The following is a 16352-nucleotide window of genomic DNA, read 5'->3' as shown; positions in this document are numbered from 1 at the left end:
TTTGCGGAAAGGGCAATCCAGCTGGGAGGCATTAGTTGGCAATAAATAAAACCTTCAGCAGCATATGCATCGAACAGGTCCACGCTCACATTCAAACGAAGCCACAATAAAAAACGCAGGAAAACACGGCAAAAGGCGAAAAGCGAAAGCTAATCTCAGTGCTCGTGTGTGGCGCTATTGACGAGTTCGCTTTTTCCGCTGCTAGTTGCCCGCAGAGGTCGCCTTGCCCCCCGGTCCAGGAAGAAGTGATTATCCGCAGTGAAACCGTTGCAAATTGCGATTTCAGCACAAGAAGTTGCAGTCCGTTTCGCGTGAAGTGTGCACTGTGTGAAAAGTGTGTCCATCGAGCGCTTGTACATGTTGCATAGAGAAAGTGCATCGGCTGCAGCATCCCCATCACGGAATAGGTTGTGACGACGCCCAGTGTCCTTACACCCAGCAACCAAGGAAGGCGAAGGCAAGGCAACAAAAAAGGAACTAAAAAGTGAACGCATTCAGTGAAACGGCGCCGAATTTTCCACCGCACGAACTTAGTGACATATTGTCGGGAGTGTTTGCAGTCGTGCCTAAAAAAGCATCTCAGCATCAGCACGAGCTTTGAAAGCCAACGAAAATGCCGTTCATTTCGAAGGATTGGCGTTCGCCGGGAGATTTCTGGGTGAAAACCCAGGAAGGCTGGGAAAAGAAGAAGGTGATGGATTGTGTCAAGCTTAAAAGGTAAGTAAAAGTACTCTGATGTCTCTTTTGTTACATAATATTCACATAGCTGGGGGTGTTTATTGTTTAATTCTTAGTAATGTACAAAACAGCAGGTTATGCGGCTCAAAATTTTTGTTTAATATTTTTTGAGTGACTTATTATCTTACAATATACAATTAACGTGTTTTAGTCATGTATTTTGAGATGTATTACTAACTCATTCGGTTCAAAGCTAAGACTAACAAACGAATCAAGGCCATGCAGGCAATAAATGTTGGTTCCTGAACGGTAAACGGGACGCTATGGCAGGTTTAAATGCGCGTCTGCCGTCATAATCAGTCGGTAGGTCGTAATCCAATTAAGTTTAATGACTCACCGAGTGGGAGAAAAAAGAGGAAAAAAAAGCGCCATGCTTAAAGTGTGGTTGATAGCCAATATATTGCTAACATTCATTTATTGCAGTGATGCAATGATGATTGTATGCTGCGAAATGCTTCATTATTCGAATCGCGACCAAACAGGGGTTGGTTTTCACTATGTATCGCTGTTTGTAGGATTCACTTATGGCGAATGCTGGAACCATATTGCATTTGTTATCAACCCTTTATGTTTTGTTTGTGTGTTGTTCGATTTACTTCACAATAGACCGGATAACGAGCCCACTTTTATGCTGAAACAAGCATATTGGTAGCTTTTGAACTATATCAGCAATGTTGCATAAAACTCACAAAATGTAGGCGATTGAAATCTACTTGTGTGGATTTGCTATGGGTTTGCTCAGAAATGTTTCTCTCTCCTGCTATGTTTTCTCTCTTCCTCTTACGCTGTTATGGTGTTTTTATGAGTTTCGCATTAACATCAAAACAACGAAACCGTCCCAAAGGTCGACGATGACGACGATGCCCCAACAGACAGTCAGCTGAGTTTAATGAACGAGAAATGCAGGTTTTCGCTCAGCTTTTCTCGCTAGTTTTGAACTCAGTTATAGAGAGAAAATAGAGAGAGAGAGAGCCTGTGCCCTTAGCGTAAACGCAACGTAAAAGTAAACAAACCGTTCGTTCAGCTGGTCGCGATGATTCAGAGAGGAAATGCAATGGAGCGAGAAAAACAGAAAAAAAACGAGCAAGCCCCCTCGAACGATCGATTGCCGTACGAGCCCTTTAGGAAGGGAGTCGTTCAAGTCTCGAATCATGGGCATCTTGTCAGGGATGCGCTTCTGCAGTTTTTTGCATCTGCCGTTTGTTTGTTTTTATTTCCGAAGGCATTTCCGACGCGTGTGTGCAATATTTGTCGGGTAATTTGTATGCTTGCGCGACCATCACCACCCTGAGGCGTACTTTGATTTGTCGGATTCATCCCCATCGCACACGCCACTGCCCACATCGGCCAGTGTTGGGGACCAATTTGGTCCGAATACTTGTACGGCGTTTCGCAAACCATCGAGCACGCTCTGTCGCCGTCTGGTGGCGTTTTTTGATGGCACTGTTATGCAAACAATCGACCGCCAACAATTGGCCAGCGAAAATAGGGGGGCGAGCACAATAAAGCATATTGTGTAGTCTGCGGTGAGTTGGGCGGCTTTAGCGGATTGGAAAATAATGAAACGGTGTTATTGCTTCAACCCCGGTGCTAGTTTTGCAAAATCAAATCAAAAGCGTTTACATACGGGAGCAAATGATGAACCGATCAAGTGATCTTGAGAAAAATAATTTTTGAAACTAAAACAGTTTCACATTTAACACAATTCTTTAAAATTATGATACTATTTTTAACATTTTTCGAAGATATTACTAAATTATGATGAATTCACTGTCAATGATATTTCTGTGGGAATGAAATTTTTGCAGTGCATTTATTGCATGTGGGCTTTATTATGATTTGCATGGTATATTTTTACTCTGCAACTAAGAAAGATTGATTAAATTCGTCTTAAAACGACACACAATCAGCGCCTCCAGGGTCCATCATCATCCGCAGGATAATCGCACCGTTCCAGGTGAGGATACCAGCGTAGTTGAATTCGTCGATCGTAGAAGAAGAATCCAGGACATTCGTACACCGACAGCGTACCATCGGTGTTGCAAGCGAGCAGCATACGATCCGAGCATTGCGCTTCAGGATCAACATCCTGTGGGATCAGGAAGTTCCGGCGACAATGCTGACAGTGATGATGTGTCGCTTCATGGTACAACTGTTGCCCAGGAGGATGTCCGTAGGGTTGATGCTGGCCAAAATCTGTCACAAGTGTGCACATTTTTTTCTCATCATCCCAGTGATGCAAGTTGGGACATTGTAACAGGACTGCTTGCCCGTATACGCAGCGATAGTACATGTTACGGTTCGTCTCGTGTCCGAACACAATGTGGAAGCCCAGATCGAACCGAGGACACATAAAGTCGGGTGTATTAGGAGCAAAACACCACTGGGACAGCATGATGGGAATCACCGGGATCAGAACGTGATGTCTCGTGAGGCAGAATGGATCCATCCCGTAGTAGTATGGTTCCTCGTGGCCATACTCCACAGGTCTTTCATTTGCACTCGATTGTTCGCCTTCGTAAGCTGCTCTGCTAGCAGCTGTTTTCACTGAAAATGGACATCTTGCTGTAGTAGGGTTATAGTTGCTAGTGAACCTCTCTGACTCAGTATATGGCTGAAAGGTGGTGTGTACCGTATTCGCCTCTTCGTAAGAATAATCTTCTTCGCGTTCTGTATAATTCTCGTCCTTATCCGTCTTGTCTTGCATTTCTTTCCTTTGTGGATAGCCATAGGAGTTTTCCTCCTCCAAAGGATGCATGCTTGCCTTTTGCTCAGAACCTCCTTGCTGCTGCATGGGGGTTGGTTTGAGCTTTGCATGAACTGGATTGGGCATTATTCGAATTTCTATAGCTTCGTTCGAAAGCAGATGCATCGTTTTTATAATCCTCTGATTAGAATCCTGTGAATTTTGTGTTGCTGTAAATTCATCTCTTTCTGTTACCTGTTCTTTTGGGTCGGAATATGGGGTTTGAGAATCAGCATAATTTTCTCCATTTGATATTTGCGATGTGTAGTGAGTAGTTTGGGTGGACAGTCCTTGCATACCAGGGTTAGGTGTAAAGTTGTCTCCTTCACTGATTTCGTAATCATCAGCTAAAAGTTCAATATGCATTTCCCCATTCGCTGTATCCAGTCTCGATGGTGAGTCTTCATCGTTATATTTTGAATCAGGATTACTTTCAACTGCCATCTGAACCGTTTCATTTTGAGACTGTGATTGAGCATTCTGGCCATCTGGAACTGTTTGGCTTATTGTGTCCTCTTCCCCTTGAGCATCATAATTGATTTCTTGGCATCGACCATCGCATTGAGAGGTGTTTTTTAATGGTTGAATTTGTGATGAGTTACTACTGGAACTATTGCCTAATGTCTCAACCTCTTCTGTGCCGGTTGTATTATTTGGCACTGGTGTATTTCCGTTACCCAGCTGTCCTGAGCTAGTGGGAGAAATGTTTTCCCCAGGAGTAGTTGTTGTTTGACTTGCCAGCGAATCATTCTCCAGATACTTATCGTTTAACATTACGCTCTCCTCGCCATCCTCATTCGTTTGAGCTGTGGTAGTGGAAGATGTTTCCATAAATGTGCCGTAAGTTTTTGGTTGAACAGTTGACGATGCCGATTGTGTCACCATCGGACTTTCCTTGTCATAGTCTGGAGTGCTTGTTGGTGACGTCGCTTCCTCCGTTGCATTAAAGACGTCATAGGTATTTTTCACAGTACTATCATTGTATTTATTATTTTCTGCACCAAACGCCGTTTGAAGCGAATGTAAAGAGAAATTAAAGCCATGAAGTTTACCACTAATATTCCATGTTGACTCAACGGTCGTAGTGGAGACCGAATTTGTTTCGTTATTCTCTGCCTCTGGAACAGGATTTTCTGTTGCACTGGATGCACCGTTTTCTGGCTGATAATCTGATGTCTCATCATTTTCGGAACCAGTTGTTTCATTTTCATTATTTGTACCGGTCTCATTGGCAACACCTTGCGAACTAGGCATATACATGTCGTCTGCTAATAGCTCAATGAAACTGCTGCCTTTTTCGCCATAATCTTGTGAGTCTAGCGAAGGTGCTAGCGTTTCGTCGTTGTTGATTTCAGGATATTGTCTAAAAAATGACTCGATACTATCAACATTTCCTGAAGCAGTATCATTTTCCGACGCTATGGGAGCTTTCGTTTGCTGTGTGTTGTAATCTTCGTTCATGCCGCTCTCATTCACTGCTGCTTTGGCGGTTGGGTTTTCTACAGTCGTATCACGAGGAGGATCAGCCGTTGATTCAACCGTAGTTTCGTTCATTGGATCGCCTGTCGTTTCTTGCACTGTTGAATTTTGTGTCACCATGCCATTCTCGTCTTGCTCACCTCCTAGTTGGGTTATTGGACCTTCCGGATCAACAGTAGGTTGTTCCGAGCCATTCGAAATAGAATCACTTGGAGTTGCCATATCATGCTGGTTTTCGTATTTCAAAGTAACGTCACTAAACTCACTTTCACTAAGGGTTGTGGAAGTGTTGCTCACAGAAGTTGATGCGGTAGAATCTGATGTCACTGTCTCCGTAGTTGATGTACCTTCATCCATTTCACCCGCCACACTAGCGACACGTTGCAGCAGGTACAACATGACGAGCAAAACACCGATGGCGGTGCACTTCGCCATTTCTGCTGTCTAACTTTAGTGTGGTTCAAATTCGCTTGGTTACCGTATGCTACCAGAGGGCGTTTGTGAAGAACCTTGCTCTAGTCAGGCACTATATAACCTTCTCGGGTCTTCGTACGTGATTCTGGGAGGAAATTCACCGCCAGTTCGATCATAAGCGCTTTGATATCGTGAAGTAAGCGCAGATGCGCACAACATTCAAAGGTGAAGCTGGGAGATACGATTAGGACATGTCTGCTGGCGGGTCGGTAAAATTCACATTTCCACGTCGAATGATAAGGAAAAGTGCACCTTGTATTCATGGATTAATCACGATACACTCTCCCAGTCGTTGGGACTTCCAGTTCTAGAGCGGACAAAGTAGACAGCCAGAGTATGGAAGAAAAATGTACTAAGACACGTGTTCTCCTTTATGCAGCGCTAACCGAGGTCAAGGTCACTCACACGGAACCCCAAACTGTGCTCTTCCGTGAGAGCAAAACCCCTTTGCGAAGGGCTAAACTTTCTCCAAATTCTCCTGCAGTTTTTCCTCTCGTAGTATGCAATGCTTTGTGAAATTCAGCACTGATAGCAAGCTCTGTTGGCAGTGCGCCTCTCCATTTACGACAGCAGATCGGACCGTTGCCCGATTCTTAGTAGGAAATTCGCTGAATCCGGAAATGGGTCAGAGTCAGATGTAGGTCAAACCCTTCGCTGCGACGTAACTGTTTGCAGTGTCGACCGTGAGTGTTCGTCAGGGTGTGTTCCATTAGAAGCGCGTAACTTTTTGCAGGAATTTAGTACAAACGCGTTGTTTCCAGTTGCATGAGCGGCAAATTTCGATATCCATTAGCGCTGCTGGGGGAGTTTATTCAAATGAAATGGAATCGTTATTACGCCTCCGACGTCTCGCTGGCGGTGCATGTATTTTTTCTGTTAGCGTTAAATACCCTTTTCGGCTTCGCACTTTATCGACCCCGAATCTATGCTCATTTCGGATACGCTTTTACTTTTATCCGGTTGTAAGATCGACGCCGCGATCGCCATTGCCGTGAGTTCGCTACACTTTGCGTTTTCACGGCTGATATAAGCACGGTGATGTTTGGGAGGGAAAAACGGAAAACAAATTATACCCCCACCACCGGGGGCGTGCTGTTATTACTTTCTTTTGGATGGACTTAATTGGCCTGCACGGCGGCTTACGGTTTCACTTTTCACGGCATGGCGTGACATCATAGAGGATGAGCGATGAGCGATTTTTGCAGGCTTTTACTCGGGTTGTTTTGTGCCGCTGCCGTGAAAGATGAGGAAAATTGCGCTACACTGTGTCGTTAAGCAGCGGATGTGAGGTGATTTCAGGAAGCGAGAAAAGCTGCGTAAGATCGTTGCAGTCCAAACAACTCCACCAACGAGGGCAGCAGCGAGTGTTTTCAGAGGTTGGAAGCTGTTCGGCGTTTCTTTCAATCATTTTTCTGGACGGGCGGGCATTTAATAGTTTTGTTCATTTCTTCGTTGGTCGATTTTCTTGAAACCCATCCGCTGGTGTGTTTATATCTGTGCAGTTCTTTTACTCCGTTAAATGGCCAGTATATTCTTTGAGTTACCGTAATGCGTTGCGAAACATGAGCATTCAATCATGACCATTTTATCTTTAATTTATGGTATTTTTGCACATCTTTGACCACTCAAAGCAATGGCGCTCTGGGTCTGGTGCTGTTGCGTTAACAGCGCACTTAATGTTATTCCCCGGCAAAAGAGCAGACAGAAAACGGATGGGAAACGAATCGACGAGCGGCCAGTAGGCATTTAATTTCCATTTCAATATTGCGTCGATCAGCTGGGCCGTAATTTGCACCAAACTCTGAGATATTCCCTAGGCTGCTATCGATTCGTCGACTCATTGAACTGATGAAACGTTTTTCCACTGCCAAAGGAGGAATGCAAGCAAGCAAGTTATCATTTCTCTTAGATTCATGACGACGACGTACACGGTTGCGATAAGGGAGGATTGGAAAATTGTGATAGCACCCACGACAGGGGTACGTACGAACATCAAACGAAATGATAGACCAAACCCCGGAGAGAGAGAAAGAGAAATCCGGTGTTGCATCCCCCGTGGATGTGCATGACCGGCGTGTTAAATCGATGTGCCTCCGTCACGCAACGATGATTTGCGAGTGCGAAGGAACTGCATTCTGTGGCATCCGAGGGTAGTTTTCTGGAGGTTTCCAACCAACCCCCCAATGCACGTGGTGGCGTTGTGGGCCAACTGGGCGTTCATTCAACCGCACGAACGCGTGTGGGGTTGTTGTTCTATTCGCAATGTGAAGTGAAGCGTACGATTCTACTTTCTGATGCAATTTGTTTAATGCTAATTGTTTGCGGGTGTCCATTAGCAACCTTTCTTTCGAGAGAAACAAAAAAAAAACGACCAATTAAGATAGGATGTGCAACATTGGCGCTCAGTTCTAAGGTCCAACGTCGACACACTAACAGCAGTTGTGTGTTCTTTTGCTTATCAGAAGCCAGTACAATTTTTTCTTAAGTGCTTTTGTGTTTTGAATTGCATCTGATATTATGTTTTTTTTCTTCTTGATTCTAGCTGCAACTCGGAGTGTAGCGGCGGCAGTGACTCGGAAATCGAAAATGAAAACAGGTGAGTAGAGTGATCGAGAGAGAGAGAGAGCGTTTTGAGTGAATGTTTCCAGGATAGATCTTCTCAATCGTTTGCTTTATTTGGTGCAGTGACAACGAAGTACCTCCCCACTGTCACATTACGCTCAAGTGCACCCGCGAAATAGCTGGCTTCAATGGGCTTGGTGAGGCTGTCCGCAGGCTGGATTTTCGTAGTTCGGTACGCGATGGCCGCCGGTTTAATTACGTGTGCAGTTTGCTCCGTTTGCTCGTTTCCGGGAAAGGCATCACAAGCCTGCCCGGTGGTGCTCAGCGACAACTGTTGCAGATGCTGGAGGATGTCGCCACTCAGGTGAGCGTTTCGCAGCAAAACATCAACGTTCTTCGTGGGCTGGTGCTGCAACTTGGAGCCCTGCTGAACCAGGAGAACCAGAAGTGTTGGGGAAAACCACTGGGCAGCCAGAGCCTGTGGGCCGAGCACGTGCAAACCATCCAGCGTATTCAGGACATAGCTAGTCAGATTGAAATTAAGCAGGTGATGAGAGGCTGTTCTTTTCCGAGCGCTACTTGGCTGCATCACAATCCATTTTAAATTCTGCTTCACTTCCTTTCGTTCGCAGCCCGGTCCAAATATTCGTCCAAAACTACACGAACTGCCCGAAGAGTGCGTGCGAGAAATTATACTAAGATTAACCGATTACAAGGACTTGGAAGCTTCCGCGTCGGCCTGGTCGCTAATGGCAGCATTGATCTCGGAACAGCGCGTGTGGCGCAAGCTGTCGCATTTCCACTTTACCAAGCAGCAAATCGATGTGATATTAGAGAAGATGTGTCTGCAGGATACGAAGGAGCGCCATCTAAACTGGCAAGCGATTTACCACGCCTTGAGAAAGTACATATCACCACACCCACCACGGATCGGTTGGCGCAATTTAAACTTTCCGGTCTGCTTTTTCCAGAACGTACGGAGTGCCAGAGGATCTCCAGTACGCCGAAGTTTTGGCCTTCTGTCGGCTTTGCCGCTGCCTGTTCTGGCCCTCGGAAGGGCATCCTTGCATCGTCGATCAGTGTCCGGATTTTCGTCAGCGCGTGCTGGAGGCCGGGAACAGTAACAACAACGAAACGCAGCCAGTTCCGCCGGCAAAGTTTTTGCAGTACTTTTCGTTGTAAGATGATGAAGTGGTGGCCGAGGTCGAGGTCTGCGTGGGGGCTCCCTTTTTTTAGGAAGAAGTTGAGGCTGATTTCATTGCTTAAATATTGAAGTTTTACTGCTAAATCATTGGTACAGTTGAAGCAGGGAGAGCAGGTTTGAATTCCTATGACAGAATTTAAGTGAACTAAATATTCTGAGTTGTGTCAAGCAGAAATTAGCCCAACTGATAAAACCGAAAGGCTCGAAAGGCGAGCAATGTTCGAAATACTATTACAGTTCTATCACTAAACATGTGAAGGATAAACACAGATCATGGAGACCGCAGCCTCTTCCCTAACTATAAATTTTATACATATATTTTACTATACAGCGAACCAATAATGAAAGCATTACGTAATTATCTGTGTTCAGTGTGGATTTTTGGATCGGAATTTGTTACGGATGTTAGAGAACGGTGAGGTACTGCTTGCAAACACTGTCATTTAGTTAAATATGGTGCATATTACTAAGCTACAAAATACCAATCCATGGAGATTCGACATTGAACTAGGACTGAGCAAAACGAAAACAAGTGAGATACAAAAGCCGAACATGACCGACCCCCACAGTGGCACTGTTACGATGGACACGGGAGTGGGATCGCAGTAAAACAACAGGAGAACAAAAACAACTATATATTCGTACGAAACTACAGAGAGATATTTTGAAACGATGCGCCCGATACGTTTTATCGATCAAAACAGATATTCAAATAATTAATATTTAACCGTTAGTGTGTCGATTACACAAGCGACTAAGGTAGTACACGAATATATATTTACAGAACATCGCTATCTAGTGGCTACTGGATACTGAATACTGGAGAAAAGGATGAAGCAAGTCCATCATTGTTCCGTGTATAGTTGTACGTTGTATCGAGTCTAGTTCAATCGATTTGGACAATACGTTGCGTGCAGGAGTTTTGAGTAGGATTTTTCTCTCTTCCGTATCGAAATTTTTCAGAACTATCATATACTACCATTTTCTATAGCATGTTATTACTTTTATCGTCTACTGGAAGCGTTAATACACTTAGCGTTTTTTTTTCTGCAATTTGCAATCAAACAAAAATATACAGCTATGTTCATGTTCATATTGTGTAATTGTGATAAGCGTAAAGTTCCGTTGTTCTGTGCGTGTTCCAATGGTCGTACTAGGGTTTCGTACGTACGCGTTCTTGATCCGATTGTATTAGGTAAAATCGGCGAAAGATTCGACGGAAAATAGACGCATGATAGAGAAGAACTGGTTCGTAACTTTGGCGCGGACAGTTTGAGGGCGTACCAGATATGAAGAATTAAACTTGGAACGATGAGCTAGAAACAAGTAGAAACTATGTGATACGAAAAAAATGGTTGAAAAGTAGCGGGGCAAATGCATCGCAAAAGAATGGAAGGTGAAAGGAACTCCACGTTACAAGAGAAAGCATAATTATAGGACGCGTGAAGTATTGTATTAAACGTATTGGCCGATTTTTCCATCGTTTTTCGACATGTTTTAACAACTTCAATCGTGCTGCAGCCGGACAGGATATTAGGGGAAACCGTAGCCAGTAGATAAAGGATACGGTAGCCTAAGAAACACCCGTCATATGCATGCAGCAATTGGTATCACTTATGTTAAGTCTTTGTTGTGCATCGTCAACTGCTCGTATTTTTCTCTACACTCTATTCTTTCGATACTAAGCGAGAATATTGTGGTTTTTGTAACCACTCCATCACGGGACGAACATCCTATCCGTCTCTTGGTGTCGTCATATCGTAGAATAAGTAGCGTTCTACGGAATACATGGAACAAGTTGATGATTTCATCGTAGTTTTAATTGACGGGATTGGTAGGGATTATTTTAAACACTCCACCCGTTCCCGTTTTTGCTTCATTCGCTGTTCCCCGCTGTCCTATTGGCGGTTACGGCTCGCTTTATCACGATTCAAAGTTAGAAGTTCCGCTGGCTCGCGTTTGTGATTCGGCGTCGGAATGATAGATTCCAATTTTTTCGTTTGTTTTTTATCGTGCTACGACACTATCGGACACGCGAAACAAACAGCAGCAGCAGTTCCGTAGTAATCCTGAACGTAACGAGATGGTTTTTTCAGGGCAATATGATTAACATTAGCGCTATTGTAGCAGAGATAGCAGAGAGAGGAGGTTTTGCTTCAATCATGAGCGGAAAGAGCCGCAGAAAGTAATATATTTAAATCATTACAAAATATCACTACAGGCAAGTGAACGTTTTAAATAAATACCACTACCAACGATATTATAATTAACGTGTTTTACTCAATTATGCATATCCAAAAGTTTATTGAATTTAGTGGATGAACAGGAATCGAAAGAATTATTTAAGAAAATTGAAGAAAAACGATATCGCAAACACATGTTTTCGCAAAGAATACGCTCATTGAAAGCGAATACCCAACGGCGTACAAAGTGGTAAAAATAAAATAAAGGAGAGAAAAAACTGTTTGCACATTTGTCGGTCGATGAAGAGAAATTTTGTCACAAAAGTAACAGGAGAACATACTATCTAGGAGGTAACAACTGGTACCTGTTGCGCACGAAAAATAAACGGTATAACAGAATCGAATATTTTTTTTCGTATAACAGAAAAGTTTTAAAAACTGACTCATAGATGGCGCTAATTGCAATGTTTGAAATATTCCATGAAATAAACGCTTAATTTGTTTGAAATATTTCAACCGTTGGAAATTTTTTGTTAGCGCCATCTATGAGAAAACAAATGAATATTTTGTACAGCGGCACCGATTTTGAATTTTGGAAAATATTTTTGTGGCGCATTTTGCGACTCCTAGCTAGTATGCTCTCCTGTTACTTATGTGAAAAATGGCTCGTTTAGACCGAAATGCCGGACAAGTTTTAATTTTCATTTTTTATCCCTTTTTGAGTTGCCGCGCCGTTGTAAATTCGCTCTTCATGAACATGTTTGTAATATGCAACGCAACAAACAACGAAGACAGACCAATGATTTCGTTAAACAAAAGAATGTTTTTTTATTATTTGAACATTAACCGAGTAAGCCCGGGATAAGGCTCTCAGCTGCTGTTGGGAGGAAATGCCTTTCAGCTCACAAATAATTATACAAATCTAAGTACGACCAGGCCGTCCTTAAATAAATAACAATAACAATATCATTTGAACAGCATTTACCATGGTTACACCGTATTGAATATCCCGTTTTATTTAAAATACAACTTCCGGTAGCGTCAGAGAGCTACCTTACCATCTTTGCTATCAATGCAAGCGAAATTAATGGGCAGCCACTGTGGACGCGTTGAAAATCTCAATCCAATAACCGTCCGGATCCTTGATAAAGGCCAATCCTTTCATGCGGCCTTCGTCCGGGCGCTTTACGTACTCCACACCCAGTCGATCGAACCGTTCACACGCTTTCTTAACGTCGGGTACCATAATTCCGATATGGCCGTATCCACGAGGGTCGGTGTTGCCATTGTGGTACTTGAACTCGGAATCGTTCTCAGTGCCCCAGTTACTATAACAGAAAAAAAAACAATTAACAATTTGATTATCCTGCGCTTGTGATATGCTCAGTTTAATAATAAATCGATCCTAAAGACCAAACTTACTGAGTAAGCTCAAGGGTCGCTTTACGGCTCATAGCCCATTGCATACACTCCTTGCGGTCCGTGGGTTGGCTGCCGATGTCCTCATATCCCATGAAGTAGAGTGAAAATTTCGCCTCCGGGAAGTCCAGCTTGCACAGCAAATTCATGCCAAGCACCTCATTGTAGAACGGAAGCGAAGCTCGCGGATCCTTGATGCGGTACATCGTTTGTTGAAAAAGAAAGTTCTGTGAGACATAGGAGAAAAAACATAACACTCAGCATGATTAGAAGAAATTATTAAAACCGTCGTTAAAAGTTGTTTTGTAAGGCCTGCATGAATGCATGCTAGCAAGCGATAAGATAATGGCCTCATACAATCAATATTAGCGTTCTATCAACGCAAACGTTAAATTGGGCAAGCACTTCATCGTTCGCGCTTTGGGACACATCGACAACAAAATGGGCACCACCATAAACAATCTATCGGACGCGTTGAGATAAAAATAGATTAGCATTATACAATACGAGGAAGAGCCGGCACAACATGTGTTGTTTACAAGAGGAAATAGATGCAACTACTCCTTAGTCAAAATGGAGACAAAACTATGTGTTTGGAAAGCATAATTTTTCTTATATGTTATCCAGGGAATCTGTTTATTCTATTTAAAACCGTTTGTTTGATAGTCTCACCTTTGTTTCGGCATCCGGCAGCTTTAGAAGCTCCTTCGCTTCCTTATCGGTCAAACCTTCAGCCATTTTGGTAGAAAATTTAATAAAATCGTAAGGCACACAGATAACAAACTGAAACGAAATGAAATAATGGGTGATCGGTAAATTCAACAAAGTTCACTAGTATTGAAATATATGCAAAAGTAGAAGAATAAACATACTTCATTCAAATTAGGACTAAAACTAATTTATTCATCTTTCTAGATGGTACAACTTGATCTTGAAGGTTGTAATTTTCGCTGCCAAAAAACTAATTTTACGAACCTTTGTTTACTTACCTGTTTACTTAAGGATTTCAGCTAAGGCGATAACACTACAAAACCTTTGCCGGATATGTTTCAAATGGTTTTCAACATTAAAAACTATAATAAAACACCACCGAGTAAACCCGGCCACAACCGATTGTGCGACACCCACAAGCAATTTGACACAGCAAATGTCAATAGTATGCGTTTCAAGCGTTTGAAACGCTTAATTTGAACTAGTTCAAAATTTCAAACATAAATTTTTAAATCAACTGTGAATAAATCAGCCAATTGATTATTTTCTTAATCAAACATAAAATGAATAAAACAGATTTCATCAATAAACGTTGTTTTTTGGCCGTCATCTTAGAACGAAAAGGCATGGCAGCATGGAAGAAAGATACACTGATGTTACACGTGGTGAGGTACTATGCTGAAACACGTGTTAATGCACTAAACTTAGCCGAATGATCAAAAATTGATGATCAAAATATGCACACTGCACTAGGAATTCAGAATTCTATTTCCTCAGAGCCGTTTAAAACATTTCGGAATAACATTTGGAACTAAATTCACCAATAATATACCATATGTACACACAACATTTTCCCTAATGCATATCATACGTGCAAAAATATCAGATGAGCCACGATAAAGTATCTTAATGACACAAAAGCGTTAAGGGTAAATTTTAGGGGTAGATAAGTTCGCGATATGCCTAACTATTTAAGCTCATTTTTCATTTCACCCGGATGGAACACGACACGGGTAATTGTCACCCGTTGATTAGCATTCCATATTTACGCCTATTTCGCAAAACGAAGTAAAAAATCAATCCTCTTCAAATAGCCCCGCATTGGTTTGTTTGCACCTTCGATTGGCTCACAATTGATACCATAATTTATAAATCAATTTATCACCGCAACGCTTACCCAACGGGACAACGGCAGAATCAACTTGAACGCCACATGGCCGCCGAAGAGTGGATATGCGAAGGAATAAAAGGCGCAGCATCATTTACAATCACCGCGGAAACAACATAAAGCGACGAGCCAGCCCTATGTACGACCCAGAATGGCCTCATGCTAGCCACAACATCCCAGCATGACCCGACCTCATTGTGACACGCACGTCCGTCGTGGCGGAAAAGGTAAGCTCGGTTCCGGAACTTCTCAGAAAAGGCCAAAAAGCAGGCCCGTTCGAAAAAATAGCCCCCTGTGCTTATTGTTCCTTCGATCCGGCGTCGTGGCTGTATGCTCGAAGGGCTCGAAGGGCTTCACCACACGCGCGCATTCTAACGAATTCCGCACGAGAATACAAATTACGCCCGCCATTAATCAAATCGCATGCAACAAATACCAAACAAAGTGCCCAAATTTGTAAACAAAACGGAACCGCATCTAGCGCAATCCCTGTTCCAAAACAACGGCTGTCCGGTGAGAAGAAAACGCAACAAGGGAAACGGAATTTCCAGGGTCACGTTGGATTCGAAGGGATTGTGATCGGGTCCCTCCGATCGATGACGTTTTTGGTGAAAGGTTCAAATGAATGCTTTCGTCATTAACTTCCCGCTCTCCACGTGTCGTTGGAGGGCGGCTAAAAAATCATCAGTCGAGAGGGTGAAGTCACAATGCCCTCCCAAATTCGGCTAATCCCGCATGGAACTGATTACTGACTCGTACGAACGTGAGCGTCATAAAAGCTATGCAACGGTATTGCGTCATCATGACGTTTTTTTTTCGATGCCTACTAATCGTATGCAAATAAAGCTCCTTTGCTGGGGAAATTTAGCGAATGCTTTAACTGTTTATCTAACATCCAACGCTCTGCCGACCGATGTCGGATAAGCTTCTAATGTCTTGATTACATTTCCCTTCCGTTATCGGTATGCATCCAGCGTACGTACACCGATACTGGCGCAATCCAGCAAGGACCACGCTCAACTGTGCAGCCGTTTTTAGTTCGCTTAATCCTTCGCCCTTACGATGGCTGGGATAGCGGAAAAAAAGGATTCGCTTCCAAGAACGGGCGGACAAATTATTTCGTGCGCGTAGGGTTTTTTTTTCTCTACCCAACTACTTCTACCACCTCGTCAGGTGTCCCTACACGACGCCCTAGGCCCTTCGGGGGCCAGCCATCGAATGTAGGTCAGTGGGGAATCAATTCGGTGCTCGCAGGTATCCACTGGACGCTGTAGCGAGAAGAAAAAGAAGAATATACCCCAAAAAGTGGAGGGAGACAAAAAAAAGCCCACACTCACATGAAGCCTCCCAAGGGCGATAAAAAATGAAATTAACGAAAGAAGGGGAGGAAAAAAACAACGACATTTTTCATTTCTCTCCCATTGGGTTTCCCAGGCGCGAGCGCCATCTCGGTTCCGCTTATCAGTCAGCCCGAGCGCCCTACGCTTTTACTAAGCCCCAGCAGCAGCAGCTGCCCATTCTCCCAGGGCATCCCGAGCGGTTCAGTTTAACTATCTTCTTCCTGCCAACCAGCCTGCCCGTGTCCCGGCTGGGCACATCGTGGAAGGGCCAATTTTCGCCCGGGAGGGAGCCCTTAAGCAACACACACGCTCGCGCGCTCGACCCGTA

At 43.5% G+C, this 16352-nt stretch overlaps 2 protein-coding genes across 2 annotated transcripts; one reads left to right on the top strand and one right to left on the bottom strand.

The window, feature by feature from the left end:
* The first annotated feature begins 613 nt into the window (after positions 1-613).
* Positions 614-9556, top strand: LOC128731469 (F-box only protein 25). Its single transcript, XM_053824593.1, has 5 exons — positions 614-717; positions 7980-8033; positions 8123-8546; positions 8632-8903; positions 8971-9556. The coding sequence occupies exons 1-5, from the start codon at positions 614-616 to the stop codon at positions 9179-9181; spliced, it is 1065 nt and encodes a 354-aa protein (XP_053680568.1). The 3' UTR covers positions 9182-9556.
* A 2798-nt stretch (positions 9557-12354) lies between these two features.
* LOC128731402 (lactoylglutathione lyase) lies at positions 12355-13910 on the bottom strand. Its single transcript, XM_053824521.1, has 4 exons — positions 13795-13910; positions 13478-13588; positions 12809-13032; positions 12355-12714 (listed from the first exon to the last, which is right to left on the bottom strand). The coding sequence occupies exons 2-4, from the start codon at positions 13541-13543 to the stop codon at positions 12471-12473; spliced, it is 534 nt and encodes a 177-aa protein (XP_053680496.1). The 5' UTR covers positions 13544-13588; positions 13795-13910; the 3' UTR covers positions 12355-12470.
* Positions 13911-16352: the final 2442 nt, after the last annotated feature.

This window comes from Anopheles nili, chromosome 2, assembly GCF_943737925.1.
Source record: "Anopheles nili chromosome 2, idAnoNiliSN_F5_01, whole genome shotgun sequence".
Classification (NCBI taxonomy): domain Eukaryota; kingdom Metazoa; phylum Arthropoda; class Insecta; order Diptera; family Culicidae; genus Anopheles; species Anopheles nili.
The sequence above is the reverse complement of the archived record's forward strand: the minus strand, read 5'-3'. Positions and strand labels throughout refer to the sequence as shown.

What these genes read in the sequence shown, in the direction of transcription:
- LOC128731469 (XM_053824593.1), top strand. Translation starts at nt 614, where the DNA reads ATGCCGTTCATTTCGAAGGATTGGCGTTCGCCGGGAGATTTCTGGGTG. An exon ending in GTCAGATTGAAATTAAGCAG is followed by an intron (nt 8,547 to 8,631) that starts GTGATGAGAGGC and finishes TTTCGTTCGCAG; the next exon opens with CCCGGTCCAAATATTCGTCC. An exon ending in ATTTACCACGCCTTGAGAAA is followed by an intron (nt 8,904 to 8,970) that starts GTACATATCACC and finishes TGCTTTTTCCAG; the next exon opens with AACGTACGGAGTGCCAGAGG.
- LOC128731402 (XM_053824521.1), bottom strand. Translation starts at nt 13,543, where the DNA reads ATGGCTGAAGGTTTGACCGATAAGGAAGCGAAGGAGCTTCTAAAGCTG. An exon ending in TGCCGGATGCCGAAACAAAG is followed by an intron (nt 13,033 to 13,477) that starts GTGAGACTATCA and finishes TATGTCTCACAG; the next exon opens with AACTTTCTTTTTCAACAAAC. An exon ending in GCGACCCTTGAGCTTACTCA is followed by an intron (nt 12,715 to 12,808) that starts GTAAGTTTGGTC and finishes TTTCTGTTATAG; the next exon opens with TAACTGGGGCACTGAGAACG.